The following is a 19,193-nucleotide window of genomic DNA, read 5'->3' on the forward strand; positions in this document are numbered from 1 at the left end:
TTCGTTCACGCCTTATGGCGCAATCTAACCTGTATTTTAATTACCCGCCCCTCAAGGAATTCTAATACTCTGATTGGCTGTCCTTTCGATATGTACCGTCAATGTGAAAGCTGATTGGCTATTGAGTGTACTTGAGCCCCTGTCAAAACAGAACCAATAGAACGTCACCAGAGAAAGAGACCCCCTAAACGCCCCGTGATGATTGGGTGAATGGATTTAACACACGGAAGTGTTTTGGAAACGTGAAAAATATCGTAGCTTGCGTGATAAAATCCATCGCTTCAGTTCTGGAAAATAAAATTATTTAGCAAGACCATGAATGAACCTGCTCCCCAAACCCAAATAGAGAAAACTTTTACATTTGAGGGCAGCGGAGATACTCAGTCATTAACTGTGTCTATTCCTGAGGTACAACACAGTTTTATATCTCTACAGATAATCTGATGCATTTATGTGTTATATAAACACTGTGATTTATTTCAGGTTCTTGATCCACAATATGGCATGTATGTTTGGCCCTGTGCAGTGGTGCTGTCACAATATGTGTGGATGGCAAGAGAGGAACTGCAACACAAGACTGTTCTTGAGGTGACCACATCAATCCTACTTATTACTACCTAGTAATGACTTACAGTGAACTTGTTACTGGTTCAGCCACCCTGGAGTAACCTGAGGCTAAAGGAATAGTTCACTCAAAAATGAAAATACTCAGGATATGACAAACCGTATGTTGTTGTATTTTCAGTGGAACACAAATAGGGAGATTTTAAGACTCTTTACACAGCTATTTTCTATGGAAGACTGATACCACCTCAGAATAAAAAAATAAAAGAGGTAATTCTGACTTTATGTCTCTAACTGTTTTTGACTTTATTTCTTGCAATCTTGACTTTATATTCACGGAATATAAGAGGTAATTCTGACTTTATTCCTTACAGTTGCGAGATATTACATTGAAATGGCAAGAAATAAAGTCGGAATGACCTCTTTTATTTTGTGTGTATAAAGTCACATTTGTGAGTTCTATAAAGTAGAAATAGTTTTTCCCACAATTGCAACTTTATATCTCGCAACAGCAAGAAATAGTCAGAATTACCTCTTTTATATTCCGAATAGAAAGTGGAAATTGCGAGAAATATATATTCAAATTTGTGTGAAAAAACACATGCAACTTAATATCTCACAACTCACAATTCTGAGATATAAAGTTGCAATTGTGAAAAACTAACATAGAAATTGCGAGATTTAAAGTCAGAATTATGTGATTAAAAACTCAACTTTATTTCTCAATTGCAACTGTATCTTGCATTTGTGACTTTATAACACACAATTCAACTTTATTTCTTGCAATTTCGACTTTATATTCAGAATATAAAAGGGGTAATTCTGACTATTTCTTGCAGTTGTGAGATATAAAGTTGAAATTGTGAGAAATAAAGTCGCAATTTCTACTTTTTATAACTCACAATTTCGATTTATATTCACAGAATATAAAAGAGGTCATTCTGACTTCATTCCTTGCAATTGTGGCTTCATAACTCACAATTCTGAGATATAAAGTTGCAATTGCGAAATAATAAAGTCAAAATTGCGAGATATAAAGTTGCAGTTGTGAGAAATAAAACTGCAGTTTGAAAGTTTTTATCATGCAATTTCGACAATTTCGAAAAATGCAGCACGAGCAGCAATCACTTGACAGTTTCAACGACCTGGATCGCCTGCTTGGATTGTCACAGAGTGACCGTCATAATTTGTGAATCAGAGGAACTTTTTATCCTGATCCTGAAATTTTGATTCTGGCTGATGGAATACGCGCTTCAGAGGAAGATATTAGATGAGCGCTTGATGGGAAGAAAACACTGGATCTTCATGAGGTTCATGAATTACATCTGTTTAAACACAATATCTGCATATTTGCAGGCATCATATAATAGAAGTTTTATTGATATTTGCCTTTTATCATTAGAAAAGTTACAGGGAACTGCTGAGGAGAGACTGTTAGAATACGTGCTTTAGAGGTAAATAAATGAGCGTTCCACAGGACGCTGGATCTGCTCAAGTTTTGTGAGGTTGGTTTATTACATCTGTTTAAACGAGATATCTGCGTATTTGCATACGGTATATAATATAAGTTTTATTTATATTTGCCTTTTATCATTAGAAAAGTTACAGGGAACTGTTGAGGAGAGACTGTTAGAATACGTGCTTCAGAGGAAGATTTATGAGCGTTCCACAGGACGCTGATCTGCTCAAGTTTTGTGAGGTTGGTTTATTACATCTGTTTAAATGAGATATCTGCATATTTGCATACGATATATAATATAAGTTTTATTTATATTTGCCTTTTATCATTAGAAAAGTTACAGGGAACTGTTGAGGAGAGACTGTTAGAAAATGTGCTTCAGAGGAAGATTTATGAGCGTTCCACAGGATGCTGATCTGCTCAAGTTTTGTGAGGTTGGTTTTATTACATCTGTTTAAACGGGATATACGCATATTTGCAAACAGTATATAATAGAAGTTTTATTGATATTTGCCTTTTTATCATTAGACAAGACAGTTAAAAGTTACAGGGAACTGTTAAGGAGAGAGAGGGAGAATGAAGCAGACGAGCACTTTAACATTATGAGCTCAAACGCGTCTGATATGCGTAACACGATGGCATGTAACAACAAAACGAACTGCAATTTCTACTTCTTATAATTCACAATTTAGAATGTATATCCACAGAATATAAAAGAGGTAACTCTGACTTCATTACTTGCAATTGTGACTTTATAGCTCACAATTCTGAGATATAAAGTTGCAACTGTGAAATAATAGTCACAATTGAGAGTTTTTAACATGCAATTTCGACTTTATATCCACGGAATATAATAGAGGTAATTCTTACTTTATTTCTTGCAGTTGCCAGATATAAAGTTGCAATTGTGAGAAATAAAGTCGCAATTTCTACTTTTTATAACTCACAATTTCGACTTAACATGCACAAAATATAAAAAAGGTAATTCCAACTTTAATTCTTGCAATTGCAACTTAACTCCAAATTCTGAGATATAAAGTTGCAATTACGAAAAAAATAGTCAAAATTGCGAGATATAAAGTCAGAATTGTGTGATTAAAAACTCAAATTTATTTCTCAATTGCAACTGTATTTTGCATTTGTGACTTTATAACACACAATTCAACTTTATTTCTTATGATTTCAACTTTATATCCGGAATATAAAAGAGGTAATTATGACTATTTCTTGCAGTTGCGAGATATAAAGTTGCAATTGTGAGAAATAAAGTTGCAATTTCAACTTTATAACTCACAATTTCTACTTTATATTCACAGAATATAAAAGAGGTAATTCTGACTTTATTTCTTGTAATTGCGACTTCCACTTTAGGGGCAGTGGTGGCTCAGCGGTTAAGGCTCTGGGTTACTGACCAGAAGGTTGGGGGTCCAAGCCCCACCGCCATGATGCCACTGTTGGGCCCTTGACACTATCTGCTCCAGGGGCGCCATATCATGGCTGACCCTGCGCTCTGACCCCAGCTTAGCTGGGATATGCGAAAAAAAGAATTTCACTGTATATGTGCAAATGTATAATGTGAGACAAAAATAAAGGCTTTTTATACACTTACAATTGTGAGAAAAGTCGAAATTGCAAGAATTAAATTTGGAATTGCATGATAAAAAAAAATAATTCTCAATTCTTTGAGAAATTCTTTATTTCTCAATTGTAACTATGGCTGCTTTTGAAAATGTAGGATGCTGACTTCCTGCCTCGCTGCCTAATCAGTTAATGGCTTAACTGACAGCGTTTTTGTAATGAATGGAACTCTTAAGAAAACTTGTCTCAGAACAGTTTGAAAAGCACCTTATTTTTATTCTACCTCCGTATACAGCTTACGAAGGCAGCATTGTCCAGTTTTCAGACATATATCTCGCAATTGTGACTTTATAACTCACAATTCTGAGATATGAAGCTGCCCTTTTGTGAAGCAAACTTGCAATTGTGAGAAATAAAGTCAAAATTACGAGTTATAGAATCACAACTGTGATAAAGTTGAAATTGCTAAATTTAAGGTTGGAATTGCATGTTAACGACTTTATAACTTGCAACTTCAACTTTCACAACTGCATCTTGTAAATTTGACTTTATAACTTACAATTTCAACTTTCTCACAATCACGACCTTATATCCATGGAATTTAAAAGAGGTAATCCTGACTTTATTTTTTGTAATTGCAAGATGTAACGTTGCAGTTGCATGATATAGGCTAAACTTGCAATTGCAAATTTTGAAATTGTGAGATAAAGTTGCAACTGCAAGAAATAGTTGAAATTGCGAGATTTAAAGTTGGAATTGTGTGATAAAAACTTGCATTGCTACTTTATAACTCACAATTCCACCTTTATTTCTCGCAGTTGCAAGTTTATATCACGGAATTAAATGGTTATAAAGTCATAATTGCGAGAAATAAAATCAGAATTATAATTTTTTGTTTTGTTCTAATCCATGGTGGGATCAAGGCACCATACTTTTCCATAAAACTACAATTCATAGTGACCATGGCTGTCAAGCTCCAAAACCAAAAGAAGAAAAAACACCATAAAAGCAAATACAAGTAGTCCATAGGACTCATGTGCTATATTCCAAGTCCTATGAAGCCATACGATAGCTTTGTGTCCAGAAGACAATAATGTAAGTCATTCACTGAAAAAATAACAGCATATGGGTTTGGAACGATATGAGGGTGAGTAAATCATAACAGAATTTTCACTTTAGAGTGAACTATTCCAACAAGTGACCAAGGGCACAATGGTGATGGTTCTTGAGTCAACTCTTGCAAGGTTTGAACCCAAAACCTTGAGGTTAACATCCCAGTTCTTCAACAACTGTACTATATAACCCTTCCATTAGTCATGCAAAACCACTTGTCACTAATAAAGTTAATTTAATTAACCATGTCTGTTTATGTTGCAGCTTGGTGCTGGGGTGAGTTTGCCTGGTGTAGTGGCTGCTAAGTGTGGCGCTCATGTTATTCTGTCGGACAGTGCAGATTTCCCCCTCTGCCTGGAAAACTGCAGGCGCTCCTGTAATGTCAATAACCTCCCCAGTGTACCTGTGATTGGACTCACCTGGGGACAGATATCCCCAGAACTCCTCTCTCTGCCACCTGTGGATGTTATCCTGGGATCAGATGTATTCTATGAACCTGAAGGTGAGCCTGTTTTCCATGTTTTATTTGCTGCATAAATATTGTACAAGTTTCGGACAAAACAATATCTCTCTTCTGCTTTCGACAGATTTTGAAGATATACTTGTGACCATCTCCTTTCTTGTTAGGAGAAACCCTCATGCTCAATTCTGGACATCTTACCAGGAGAGAAGGTGATCGACAAACATGCATCAATTCTTTATCTAGCATTTTAGCAAGTGACAATCAGTTGCATTACAGTGTTCGCCATAACCGTTCACACACTCTTTGACTAATTAATTTCTATGACCTTTCCATTTGTTTGTTTCCTGGATAAGGATATTACAAAGTGCCGTTTCTAGCCAATTAAACATTTAAGAGCAGAGCATAACCAGAAAAATGTGTATTCATTATAGAAACGTCAATGGTATCCATGACTGTGGATGTCCTAGACAAATAAATCTAAAATTAGCTACATTATTTTATTATTATATATTCTATTTTATGTATAGATTGTACAGTTTTAGTCTTGTCCCAGACCCAGACTTTCAATATTAAACTATGACAATCCACTGTTAAAATACAAATTGTTTAAAACTATGATGAAAATACCGTGAAAAGTTGTGTGTGAAAATGATTTCAATTATTTCAAAAATTATGACTGTCCAACAGTTTTGTGGCCTTCAAGACTAATGACCTTTTTTGTTTCTGTTGTTTCAGTGCTGACTGGTCCATAGATGCCTTGTTATACAAATGGGATCTGAAGTGCATTAATGTTCCATTAGAAACATTTGATGCGAACAAAAACCACCTAGCTGGATCAACTCTTCCTGGGAATCACACCATACAAATGCTGATTATAACAGCAAAAGATAACCATCAACAAATTAGTGTATAAGTTCTATGAATTCTTGGTGTTTGAGTACTTGCATATAAAATGTTAAATTATTCAATTGTTTATCATACATAAAAGACTTTAAAAAAAGACTGACAACTGAGGAATACTACATGTGATTCATCCTAACAGTATCACTTAACTTTTCATTGCAGCACTTGTTACTCCTAGTCTTTTAACGGGTTAAGTCAATAAGACATTAAAATGCTCTTTCTTGCTGCAGTATTTCATTTGTGACCATTATTCCAATAATAATAATATAAACCTGTTCTGTAGTTTCTTTAAAATGTAAAAACTTTCCTTGTTGCCTCACCTCATGAATCATGAATTCAGGGTTTCCACTCTTTCCAAGGCACAAATTTCCAGGACATTTTATGCGCCCAACAAGTGTAATATTTACTAAGCAAAAACACATGCGTCCATTTAAATCGAGCTTTTATTTTGGCGGTTCTGTTTGTTTTTGATGGGTGTTTCTCACCTCCAGATAAGCAGTTTCCTCCATGGACCAGTGTGATTATTAATCCCCATTAAGCTGCAATTCAACGAAATAAATACAGTCTGTATGTGCTACACACTTCAGAGTGCTCTTACACACAAGAGCGCGCAGGATGATCATGATGAGGTGTTTGTGTATGAGCTGCCGTCTCTACGTATTCATTTTAAAGCACACATCACTTGCAGATTATTTATTCAATTAAATCAGAGACTTTTTTTTTGTTTCACACCAGGACATATTTTAATTTTACATTCAAACATTTTCGCCAAATAGTTAGCTTTGTACTCTCAAAGACATAATTTGTGAGCCAAAAACGTGTGAAAAAGACCTTGGTGTGAAGTTGGGAGCCGAGGTTCCATTGATGCGTGTGTCACTTCATAGACATTAGGCTCGTTTGAGATGCCAAACGCTTTGCCTTGAAAGTAGATAAGAGTAGACGGGTGCAGTCGGGAGGAGTGAAATAAGAGCTGTGGACAAGACACCTTCGAGATCAAAGGCAGATATCGTGGGATTCACGTTCATGCGGTGTTGCTGATAAAGTGGATGTAATTTAAATTCTGTTGCTTTAAAATGAAAATATGATGAAAGACTCAACGTACCTGTTATTTAATTTCCCGCTTAAGACGTGTCTTTCCATCCATTTTTAGTTTAATAAAGACACATTTTAGATAAGAAAATATAATTAAAAAATCACATATCCCATTCAAAGATCGCACTGTCAGAGTGTTGGGAATATTCACAGAATTTATACACATCAAACATAATATTAGAAATAAAAAAAATCTAACATTTTAGAAGAGAACGAAACATCACGGTTGTTTAAGACAATGAACATTAAGCGGTGACATCAGCAAGTCGTTTCCCATCATGCCTTTAGCCAGCGCAGTCAGGGGAGAGCAACTGCGCCAGACTGTGCCGCAAGAGTTTTTTGCTCATTTCGAATGAGCCTTTTAATGTATTCAGCAGTGCTAACGCAAGTCGATCTGCCTCAGACAGCCAAGCACACGATTGGCCGCTGCTGTCGTCAATCACAAGGATGTAAGCGCCCTTAACTGTTGACATTTTTTTACAATGTGTAGCCAGAATACCTTACTTTTCAAACCTTCCCCTCCAACTGCTTGGATTTAATTTTGATGCACAGTGGCCACTATTCATGATTCAATGAATTCCAGATGGATAAAATCAAGTCCGGTGCCTACATTTATTTTTCCACTGAATATCCCAGTTCACTAGGAAATATCAGATTATGGAAGTAAAATGGGTTGCAAATACATTTTCATGTTGACTTTAGTGGTTTTGTATTTATACACGGTTTATGTATTAACTTTCAAGACGTGAGAAAAGAACACATTTTACTTTTACTAGGACAAAATTAATTTAATTAAAAGACTGAAAAATGAACTGACAAAGTTTATCGGCATGCTTTATTTGTTGTTAAGATACTTCAATCTTTCCAAATTGTTGAACAAAAATAAATTAATGAACGACAGCGATTATACTACCAAAAATGTATTTGCAGATGCCGTTTGACCTCGGCCACACCTGCAACAGCTGCAATCTGGAGAAAACTGGAAACAGCCAAGCACGGCAACACCGGATCTTAACAGCTAACCAGCAATACTCAACAGCTAGACAACTGCGCCTAGTGCACAAAAAATACACAAGACATGGGGTTAGAATCCAAATGTCACACACAAAAACCAAAATTAAAATACAAATAAAATGAAAAATAAAATACAAAAACTAGTATGTTACACATGGTGATCAGAACTCAGGCTATTCTTACTCTCCAAATCACTTCAAAATAAAGCATACTAAAGAATAATCATCTTAAACATTTGCAGATTTAAGCAGAATTTCAACAACAAAAAGGCAAAGCTACATTGATTTCTGTATTACACAAATTAGGTGCAGCTAACACTCAAAACCATCACCGAGACAAGTTTACCTTTAAGGCCAATAGAATTGTGATGCTCGTCCTACTCAACGAATTAAAAAGGACACACACGTTTAAAACAACCTCACATAAAATAGAGACAATGTATTGAAAGAACAAAGGGCTGTATAACTATGAAACAGTTCGACAATGCCAATCAGTCATAATGACCTTTAGGCTCATGTAGCCATTGTGTAGCTTTCAGGATTTTCAATCTGATGTTCCTCAGGATCCAACCGAGGTCACACGTTTGGAATCGTCCAATGGTAAGGAAGACCTGGGAGAACACAAAACAGTAGTCAAACATGGGATGAAAAAGTATGGAAATGGAAAGTGGGGAAATGGATTGACACGGAGCACATGGTTGCTGGGGATCAAAATGACATTTACAGCTAACCATAACAAATACTACTTTTATATATAGATCTGTGGATGTGCATATGACGTGTTTTTGGCATCACATTAATTAGACTGCATAAGCATATTTGCTGATATTTATGGGTAACATTTGACAGTATAGGTAGTCAAAGGGGCCGTTCACACAGAATTGGTTTTAATTGTTGTTCTAAGGACATTTTTGGCCATTGTGCCGCATTGCACTTTCAGCATCTCGCACCTTTTGTGCTGCACTTTCAGTAGTTAGGGTTGGGAGATAAACTGGTTTAAACAAAATACCGATATATAAAACAAAAAGTGTCAAATTTTAGATAATTGTCTATATAGTGGTTATACAAAATGCTGCTGCATGGTACAGAATGTGTGTTCCAATCAGGGGTTGCACTCCAAATAATGAGGGATCTGCATTGTATTTATTTTTTTACATTTTTTTGCTTTGGAAAATGTCGAGGAAATATTATTTTATAATTAGTTCTTGACTGATTAAATAGCATCACTTTAATGTACATGACTGTTTCAGTAAAATAAAAAAATGTTTTTCAAATGGATAATGGGTCTAGTACAACAGACATTAGGCCCATTTTAAATAAAGGAACTTTCATTATTTCTTTTCAGATGTTTTTGAAATCACTTTAACAAAAAAAAAAAAAAAAAAGTGCATGTCTGTGTGGTACATGTCATTATCGACCATAAAATGTTTGCTTATATCGGCCACCCCTATTAGTGGTGACAGACCAATATATTGCGCAGACAGATTATTCGAAAGGAAATTTTACTGTTTGCTGGGTTTCCATCCAAATGTTTAGCATTTAAGCATACTTCTAAAAATTAGACTAAAGAAAATGCTACCGCTTGCACGTTTTTTTATCCACTAAATCATGCGCAATATCCTGAGGGTGCCCGCAATGTCATGATGGAGCAGCTGAATGACCTCCTTGTGGGAAGAGTTGTATTTATGGTACTTGAGCAACTGTACACTGTTTTATTAAATCCTGCCAGAATGAGTGTAATATCTGCCATAATGAGGGGTTAAAATAGCTGCTATGCCCATATGCCGCCAGCCTCCGTTTACCTGGGAGCGCCTGCCCTCAAAACTGTTCTGGTGGATTGTGAGGACCCACTTTAACATCCAGCTGTGGGTTAAACATTTCCAAATGTTGAGGGCTACTTTCGAAGAATTATGTGCCAAGATCAGACCTTTCGTTGGGCCAGTCACATCAAGTTATGGACCCTTTTCACAGACTGTAATGATGGGTTTTAGCCTTATTTAGCAGCGTAAATCTAGCAAATTTTATTTTTGCAATTTTTTAATTTAGTGTAAATGTTTAACATTATACTTTGTATATGATACAGTGGAATTAGTTAAAAAAAAAAAAAAAAAAAAAAAAAAACCACATGCGACAAGGTTTCTAATACAGCTGCCGAGTGAGTGACAGTAAATTTCCCATCTCTCTTCTGACGGTCGTAATCCAGCGCTCAATTTTTTTCTTTATTTGGAAAGTTGTGGAAACGTAACAGCGGCATTTTTCTTTTGATGTTGGAGCAAATGGGTAAGCAAAAATGATATTTGCCTTGGTCTTCCATTCATCGCTATCAAATCGTTTAATATTGTGTGAAAATTGTCAAGTGTCGAATCATTAAGTGTGAAAAGGGTCCATTGCACACCCATAACACGTGCACAAATGATCAAAACAGGTCATCGTTTTACAAATAAACCGTTTCAATCACTTTAATGCACATTTCGACTTAAACGGAAAAAAAAAAAAACCCACCTCTGACCAGCGAATACATTTTCTAAATCGCAAATTTAAAATTAGCATAAACAAACAAATAAAAGTTGGACGGAGACCCAGTAACTGCTGGCACTGGCCAATAATCATGCCTGCTTGCCTGATTAACAGAGGGTTTTTTTTGTGTCAGATTTAAAATTTACCAACAGAGCTATCAATGCTAATTAAATATAAAATTATGCATTTTTTTTTTAATGCATTATAAAAAGTTTTAAAACACTGGACCAATCAGATGAATGAAGGGGCAGGTGAAAAAAGTACATTAGCTCTATGTACAATTCCATTTCGCTCAGTCTTTGTGTCCTGTGTGAAGGCCCCAAACCACATCAGTTTTAACTTTTCTTTAAAAAGAGGTAAATAGTGTCGTCACGATACCAAAATTTCCATAGTCGGTACTGATACCAGTTAAATTTCACGGTTCTTGATAACAATATTGGTACCACAGCAAAAACATTCTAATATGGTAATGTGCTATTAAACACTTATTTAGCCCATTTAACCCTATTACGTCATGGGTATAAAATACGACAACGTTTGATGGCTCCTGTTTAAGCAACTTGTGCTTGGTTAAAACTGTTTATATTATTTTATTGAAAAAACATGTTGAAATCCATGTATCAAATATGATACAACAGGCTTTTGAGGCATATCTCTCAAACACCATTACACTCCATTCATGCCCACTATAAATAAATAAAAACATTTAAATCACAGAGCTTTGAAAATTCTGACATATACTTTTTATAAGATATATTTAAAGTTTGATCTAATATTTCTGTGTATTTTCATATATGCAGCCTGCTCTGTCATTATAAAGATCTCATTATTTTGCATTATAAGCTATGATGTCATCTTACCATAAGTTTCTGAGACCCAGCGAAAAAAAGTTTTACAATTTCCCTTTTTTAAATATCAATATAGTGTATGGTGCATAAAACACATATGATAAAATTGTTTATTAAAAAAAGAATATTTTATTCATATTGTATTTGATGTGCTGAACTGAGCTGTGATACGTTTCAATCCATATTTATAGACCAAAGAGAGGACGTTGTCATGGCCAAACTCTCAAATATTTGGTATCTCTGAAAAGCCCAGGTAATCCTCTGATAATACCCCAAGATTTACCACTGTAGCTAAGAAAAACTTTAACAAATCTCCTATATAAAAATGAATTGGTGGGGCTCAGGAGAATAATGAACTTTAAAACCCAAAGTATCAAAGTATCAAATATGATGCAAAAAAAAAAAAAAAAATTTTAAAGAGCAATTTTTATTTATATAACATTTCTTTTTAAAGTTTGTCTAATGGTAATAAAAATGTAATAGAATTTAACAATTCTTTCATATGTCAGGCTTTACAGGGTTAAAAAGTTACATTTCAAATGTAAATAAATTCAAACAAATGCATGTTTCCTTCAAGTGTTTCTCAATGAAGTATGAATTGCTTGTGTGTTTCAGTAGGGTCCTTCTAAAATCTGTTAGATTTTTTCCTAAATCCTGATTATTACAATTTTATTTAATTTCATCATCAAAATAGTGTCTAATCAAATTTATTCCTAAAACTTTTAACCAATAACATACCATTGATTTTTTTTATTATTAAACTTTTCAGTACAACAGCACTCTTGCTCACTCAGCACTCACTCTTGTGATATACTGCTTATTAACAACAACAACAACAATTCTATTACTTCTGTTATTATTATTATTACTACTACTACTGCAGTGAGGATTACATTTTACAATACAGTTGTAAAATATCACAATTTCAGGCATCTAGCTTTTATTTTGATGTGTTTTGAAGGAGGCTTTACTTGTCCGGAAAACAGTTCGCTACGTGGTCCAGTGCAATCATTAAAGCGCAAATGCTGTGATTTAATTATATAAATGTATAGTTTGTGATGCACTGTGGATTAGTGTTCCGCTTCGTCATCTCATCACACACAGCACGCATGATTCTGTGGCGTTTTGAGCGTTTGGCTTCACACATTCACTTATAAGCTCGCAGCTCATGTAGACTAAGATTGCAGTCTTATGCTGTTAAACAATTACAATAGACATGTCACAATTTTAATTTGATAAATTGTGCATTTATTTGTCCCACAAAATATTTCAAATGTGTGTGTGAGCATTTGGAAGCAGTCGTGTGTCAGAGCGTGCGGTTATCGAATCGAGTGCTCGGTACTACAGAAACACTGGTATCGTGACATCTTTATTTTTAGCACCGACTTGGTATATGGTCTTGGCCTTTATAACTAGACATGACTAGAGGGAAACATTGTAGCTTTTATTCACATATCCAGGTGAAAGGAAGCAACTGGCAGCTAGATTATGTTTGTACTCCATAAAAGTCTTTTTCAAAGGTAGGATGCTGTCTGTCCATTGTCTCATAGACGTACCTCAGCACCACCAAAACACCCATCTGCTCCAAAGCAACCCCAACAGGAGCAGGTGGCTGGATCACACACACCTCTTACAGCTCAAACTGCACCTCACACCCCTGCTTTTATATTGCCATACTGGATTCAGCAGCTTGGAGGAAACAATTCCACATTGAGTTCAACACCATTCATAGCATTATCAAAGCAGAACCATCACCTGCTCTGCAATTCAATTATTTTTCAATTAGTTTAACACAAAACATGATTTTATTAACACTGTTCTCGTTTCATATAATGAAAGTGATTGAGGAATGGTTCCATCATGCTACAAAGGGACCAAAATAAGCACTGATGCCTAGCAATGATTGATTAAGCTTATAGATCATCGATTGATAGATTTCAGCACAAATGCGTTCAGTAATCACGACAGAAGACATTGAAAAGACTATCTATACAGTCATCCACCGCGAGAGGTGCATCCTTCACTCCCTCTCTTATAAATCACGGAGCGTTTCTGTACAGATGAACAATATGTTTTCTGCATACACCGTGATAGTGTGTTAAAGTATAACATGACAACAATCACTGTTGATCTCTTTGTTTCATCCCAAGATACAATTACGTCAGTGACTGCCGGGAGAGCAGGACACATTCACCTAACATCTTAGCAGAGAAGTGGTACATTATGTACCGTGTACACAGCATAAATAAGTCCAAATGTCTGAAATATCCCACGATCCACAATGTGACTTTTAGTGAAATATGTATCTTGTATACAAGTTATTATTAACAGTAATGAAACAAATTCATACTAAACAGCCTAAATGTATTAAAACACACTGAACTAAGAACATTTTAAGAGAAAATGCCAATAGCTGTGTTTAAGTGTATTAATTTAAATTATATTTAAACATTAGGCTACATGCACATATTATCTGGAGTCCTCCACATGTATTTGCGGTATTAACGATTAATCAATAGTTAATTTCCAAGACAATCAATTATGAAAATGTCTGAAAATTGACATTCCTATTGATGCCATTAGTTGAGCCAATGTTGGGGTGTCAGGCTGCTCAAACAAACTGAGCAATGCTTTGAAATGCCACTGCATTTACAATTTCAGAAGACTTGGAAAATAGCACATTTTTATTGTCACTTTGGAGCTCGACGGATCCAGTCCCCATTTACTGCAGTATTTGCAAAAGAGCCACCAGGATATTCTTCAGATAATTTACCTATTGTGTGCCATGGAAGAAAATAGGTCATACAACATAAAGGTGAGTAAAAAACTATTTTCATTCAAAAAACTATTTATACTGCAAAATATTAAATACAAAAAAAATTTCCAGTGCCAGCTCACTTTCCAAAGCTAATTGCACTGGCTTGATGCATACATTGTGTAAAATAAGACTGTAAACTGGCTGATCATCAGCGCAGCTTTGGATTCAAATAAAGCCCTCTAGTTTGCCTGCTTAATATAATAATCAGAAAAATGCATTTAAAACACTAAAAATACCCGAGTAAATTTCAGATCTTCCTGCACATCATTCCTGTGCATTGTTTTCTTACCTCTGAAAGGTTTTAGGATGATGTGGGTCCTTCCTCACCAGCAGACTTCGGCTGGCTTTTAGACCTTGACCTGGACTTCGACGCTCTGTTGGAAGCAGGTGTGCGGCTTCTGGAACGGGACCTGGATTTGGATCTTGAACGGGACCTAGACCTGGAGGGCGACTTGGACTTCCTCTTACGGGGTGTGTGTGACTTGGAGCGTGACCGGGAGCGAGAGTAGGAGCGTGACCTTGATCTGCTGTAACGGGAGCGGCTGCGGGAACGAGAGCGGCTTCTGCTTCTGGAACGGCTGCGTCTCCGGCGTCTGGGACTGCGGGTGGAGGTAAAGAAAATACTTAGGTTGGTAAAAGACGCTGGCTACCACCCCTGGAGTTCACTAGTTTGAATCCCAGGGCATGCTGAGTGACTCCAGCCAGGCTTCCTATGCAACCAAATTGGCCCGGTTGCTAGGGAAGGTAGAGTCACATGGGGTAACCTCCTCGTGGTCGCTATAATATGCTTCGCTCTCTGTGGGGCACGTGGGGAGTTGAGCGTGGATGCCGTGGTGGATGGCGTGAAGCCTCCACGCGCACTACGTCTCCGTGGCAATGCGCTCAACAAGCCACGTGATAAGATACATGGGTTGGCAGTCTCAGAAGCGGAGGCAACTGGGATTAGTCCTCCGCCACCCGGATTGAGGCGAATCACTACGCGACCACGAGGACTTAAAAGCGCACTGGGAATTGGGCATTCCAAATTAGGGAGAAAAGGGGGAAAAATAAAAAATCCTTAGGCTCCATGGACTATTCCAATAAAGTCTGCCTACAGACATGCACTCTTAGCCCTCCAAATAGGGTTGCCAACTGTCCTGTATTAGTCGGGACGTGCCGTACTTCGGCCAAAATGAAGACATCCTGTACAGGATGCCTCTTGTCCTGCATTTAAGCAGTGAAATGCTCAAGGGGAACTGTGGATTTAATTTGTGCACTGTAAGCTTACGCAATGACATTCATACATCAGATGTTATCGGATTTTTGATATCCGAGCCTTTTTATGAGTACATGAGCCCAGTATCGGACCCGATTCCAATACTTCCAATGAAATGGAGAGCGTGCAAGAGTAGAGAAAGGCATCGGGGATGACCATCTCTTCATGTCATCTTCACACTCAGGTGAGGCACTGTCTATTAATAAAACGGTCATCTCGACTCTGTGAAGTATCGGCATGTTTTTGACAACTTGTGAATTTTGTAATAACTTAAACATTACATTACCCACTAAAAATATACAGTATGCTGATGAGAGTGAAAACACTGGAGACCGGAAATTGAAAACAGTCGAATCGTGGAACACTCCATGTTCAGGAAAAAGGTGGATACACAAGAAACAATGCAATGCTCTTTGTAAACAGCATATCGTACATTTTATAAATGATTTTGAATCGTATGTAAACCTTTAGGAGAAAAAACAAAAAAAAAGGCACTGAAACCATATAGTTATCAAATATATAAATATAGTTTATTTTGTCTGCCACCGCCGCAGGCAGCTCTCACTCAGCTATCACTCAACCTGCCACTGCTGCAGACAGCTCTCTTTGGCTCCGTTACTGTTTTAATCATCTTCCTCATGATCCACCACCGTTACCTCTGCCTCCCTCTCGATCCATCAGCATCACAGACAGCTCCAACTCGCACAGTCACCGTTACTTGCACCTCTCTTGCGATCCGCCACCATATACACACGTGTGCATGTACTGCGTCCATACACTAGGATATTTAAAACATTAATTTGCATATTCTGTTGCCTCTACAATCCTGTCTTTTTCTTTTGCACAAGAAAACTTGATCCAACCTCACAAAGATCAGCCTACATCGCTTCAATATATGCAGATGTGCAACTTGCACAACAGTAAAAAGTGTAGTAGTTTACTTTAGCATAGTTCTAGCTCACTGCCAATAGTAAACTATCTGTATGTAGCCTATTGTCTGTATTGTTTTGCTGTGGAGTGTTCTGTTGTTATTTGTACCAATAAGTGTTTCTACTGGTCACGTATGTCATATGTTAGGTCTACTTACCGCAGTAGAGAGTTTGCGGTTGATATTCAGACTTTATTTGCCTATAAATCCGCCGTGCGCTGCTGTAGACTTGTAAATAATAGGTGACGTGGTCCTCCGGTCCGTATTCATAGCGACTCTTCATTTTGTAACGCGTATTGCTCAAAATGTTGTACACCTAGAAGAGTGAAACCACTTTCATCTTAACCAGTTTGATTTGTGAATTTTTTCACAGCAAAGTTTTTGTCTGTCAACTCTTGTTAAGGCCATGTGTCGGGAAGGTGAAAAGCAAATTTTTTTTAACGGCTATTTCCATTACACCCACAGTCTGTGACCACACAAATTCAGTTGTTTTAGATACAGCACGATTTGTGAAAACTTTCACAATCATATTTCACTGTGTTTGATTACATCTTACTAATCCTAATTGACTTGTAGGCTATAATAAGAACCGTATAGGTTGTGTCAATTATGGTCTTAGAGAACTCAGCTTATCTGTAAAAACTGACGACCCAGACAGGTCATACTATAGGCTCAGTCCTTCATGATCTGTGAAATGTTTCACAGTTCAGTTAATATCAGTCAACTAATATTTCAAGTTTCTGAGACAATAACTTATTAGAGAAATCAGTATTTAGGCATTGGGAGGTGATGTTCTTAAAACACTTTGCTTATAATACAAGAATACTACTTTCAGATAGAACTGCATTTGTGAAAAATGTCACAAATGGATTTCATTAATTTTGATGGAAAATTGCATATTTGCATTGTGAAATATTAATGATCTAAGCCATAAAAATAGTAAAAGGCCAATAACTGAGCACTCATACTAGGCTTAAATTAATTTTCATGATTTGTGAAAACCTTGCATGACAGTGGCAGGTCCAGTGAGAGCTGCCTGTGGCAGTGGCAGGTCTCCCTTACTGGTCTTCTCTTTACTGTTGTGCATGAAACTGGTGTTGAGCGGGTAGAATTCAATGAAGCTGTCAGCTGAGGACATGTGAGGCGTCTATTTCTCAAACTAGAGACTCTGATGTACTTATCCTCTTGTTTAGTTGTACATCTGACCTTCCACATCTCTTTCTGTCCTTGTTAGAGCCAGTTGTCCTTTGACTTTGAAGACTATAGTGTACACCTTTGTATGAAATCTTCAGTTTTTTGGCAACTTCAAGCATTGTATAGTCTTCATTCCTCAAAACAATGATTGACTGATGAGTGTCTAGAGAAAGCTGTTTCTTTTTTGCCATTTTTGACCTAATATTGACCGTAAGACATGCCAGTCTATTGCATACTGTGGCAACTCAAAAACCAACACACAGACAATGTTAAGCTTCATTTAACAAACCAAATAGCTTTCAACTGTGTTTGATATAATGGCAAGTGATTTTCTAATACCAAATTAGCAATTTAGCATGATTACTCAAAGATAAGGTGTTGGAGTGATGGCTGCTGGAAATGGGGCCTGTCTAGATTTGATCAAATGACTTTTTCAAATAGTGATGGTGCTGTTTTTTTACATCAGTAATATCCTGACTATACTTTGTGAACAGCTGAATGCCACTTTGGTGAATGAGTACCAATTTTCTTCTGAAACAGCAAAATCTGTACATTATTCATTATAATGTACAGATTTAGCTGTTTCAGAAGAAAATTGGTACTTTCATTCACCAAAGTGGCATTCAACTGATCAGAAATAATCTTTTGGCCGCCAGTGTGTGTGTGTATATATATATATATATATATATATATATACACACATACACACACACAGTATATTTTCGAAAAACATTGATCAAATCTTGGTAAGAACAGCCGTGGTTGCAAAATTACAAACACGAGAAACATTTATTTAGCAGTGAGATGTAAATATAAAGGGCAGTAAATGTGTTAATTTTACCTTCGGCTGCGACGGCCGTGTCCGCCGTGTCTTCTCGCGGCTCCCCCACCGCGGCGGCCCCCGTAGTACGAATCGGGCGGCCGGCCGTAGCGGGCCATCTGAACCCGGAGCTCTCGTCCGTCCAGAATCGCTCCATCCATTGCGTCCATCGCATCTTCGGCATCCCTCTTGTCGTGAAAGCGCACGAAGGCGAAGCCTCGGCTCTCTTTCGTGTATCGGTCTCGGGGAATATAAACGTCCCCGACTCGGCCATACTTTTCAAAGACGCGCCGCAACGTCTCCGGCGACGTTCGATACGTTAAATTATCCACTTTCAACGAAGTCATGCCCTCAACGTCTGGCGGAGGTCTACCGTAGCTCATTTCAAATGGTGTATCCAACAAACTAGAAGGATTCCCGCAGATTGAGAACTCGTTTTGCGTGACAAAACGATTAAACAAACACGAGTTGACGTGGTGACTCCCGCGCCGCTTTCAGTCCGCGAACACAACACAATGAGCTCTCGTGCGCAGCCGCAGCGGGGCTTCAGATCACGCGCCCACACTAGCAAAATGGACCCGAAACCAGAAACTTATATCGACGCGATAAATACAGCGATATCCAAATT

General features: G+C 37.1%; 2 protein-coding genes across 11 annotated transcripts; one reads left to right on the forward strand and one right to left on the reverse strand.

Annotated features, from left to right (window-relative positions):
* Positions 1-260: 260 nt before the first annotated feature.
* LOC127450406 (histone-arginine methyltransferase METTL23-like) lies at positions 261-7,845 on the forward strand. 9 transcript variants are annotated; one of them, XM_051714500.1, is made up of 7 exons: positions 597-834; positions 1,677-2,069; positions 2,162-2,263; positions 2,356-2,457; positions 4,979-5,216; positions 5,302-5,386; positions 5,913-7,845. In XM_051714500.1, exons 4-7 carry the CDS (start codon positions 2,395-2,397, stop codon positions 6,088-6,090), a joined length of 564 nt encoding a protein of 187 aa, XP_051570460.1. In that variant the 5' UTR covers positions 597-834; positions 1,677-2,069; positions 2,162-2,263; positions 2,356-2,394; the 3' UTR covers positions 6,091-7,845. The 9 variants fall into 9 exon arrangements, with proteins under 9 accessions (XP_051570456.1, XP_051570465.1, XP_051570460.1 ...); XM_051714499.1 differs by lacking the exon at positions 597-834 and having other exon boundaries at positions 883-1,874; positions 1,967-2,069; XM_051714501.1 differs by lacking the exons at positions 597-834; positions 2,162-2,263 and having other exon boundaries at positions 882-1,874; positions 1,967-2,069.
* Positions 7,846-7,988: 143 nt separating this feature from the next.
* LOC127450410 (serine/arginine-rich splicing factor 2-like) lies at positions 7,989-19,086 on the reverse strand. 2 transcript variants are annotated; one of them, XR_007898972.1, is made up of 4 exons: positions 18,587-19,086; positions 14,658-14,967; positions 8,691-8,796; positions 7,989-8,225 (listed from the first exon to the last, which is right to left on the reverse strand). XR_007898972.1 is itself a non-coding variant. In XM_051714511.1 (3 exons), exons 1-2 carry the CDS (start codon positions 18,946-18,948, stop codon positions 14,670-14,672), a joined length of 660 nt encoding a protein of 219 aa, XP_051570471.1. In that variant the 5' UTR covers positions 18,949-19,086; the 3' UTR covers positions 7,989-8,796; positions 14,658-14,669. The 2 variants fall into 2 exon arrangements, 1 of the variants encoding a protein (XP_051570471.1); XM_051714511.1 differs by having other exon boundaries at positions 7,989-8,796.
* Between the last annotated feature and the right edge of the window lie 107 nt (positions 19,087-19,193).

This window comes from Myxocyprinus asiaticus, chromosome 13 (genome assembly GCF_019703515.2).
Source record: "Myxocyprinus asiaticus isolate MX2 ecotype Aquarium Trade chromosome 13, UBuf_Myxa_2, whole genome shotgun sequence".
NCBI lineage: Eukaryota > Metazoa > Chordata > Actinopteri > Cypriniformes > Catostomidae > Myxocyprinus > Myxocyprinus asiaticus.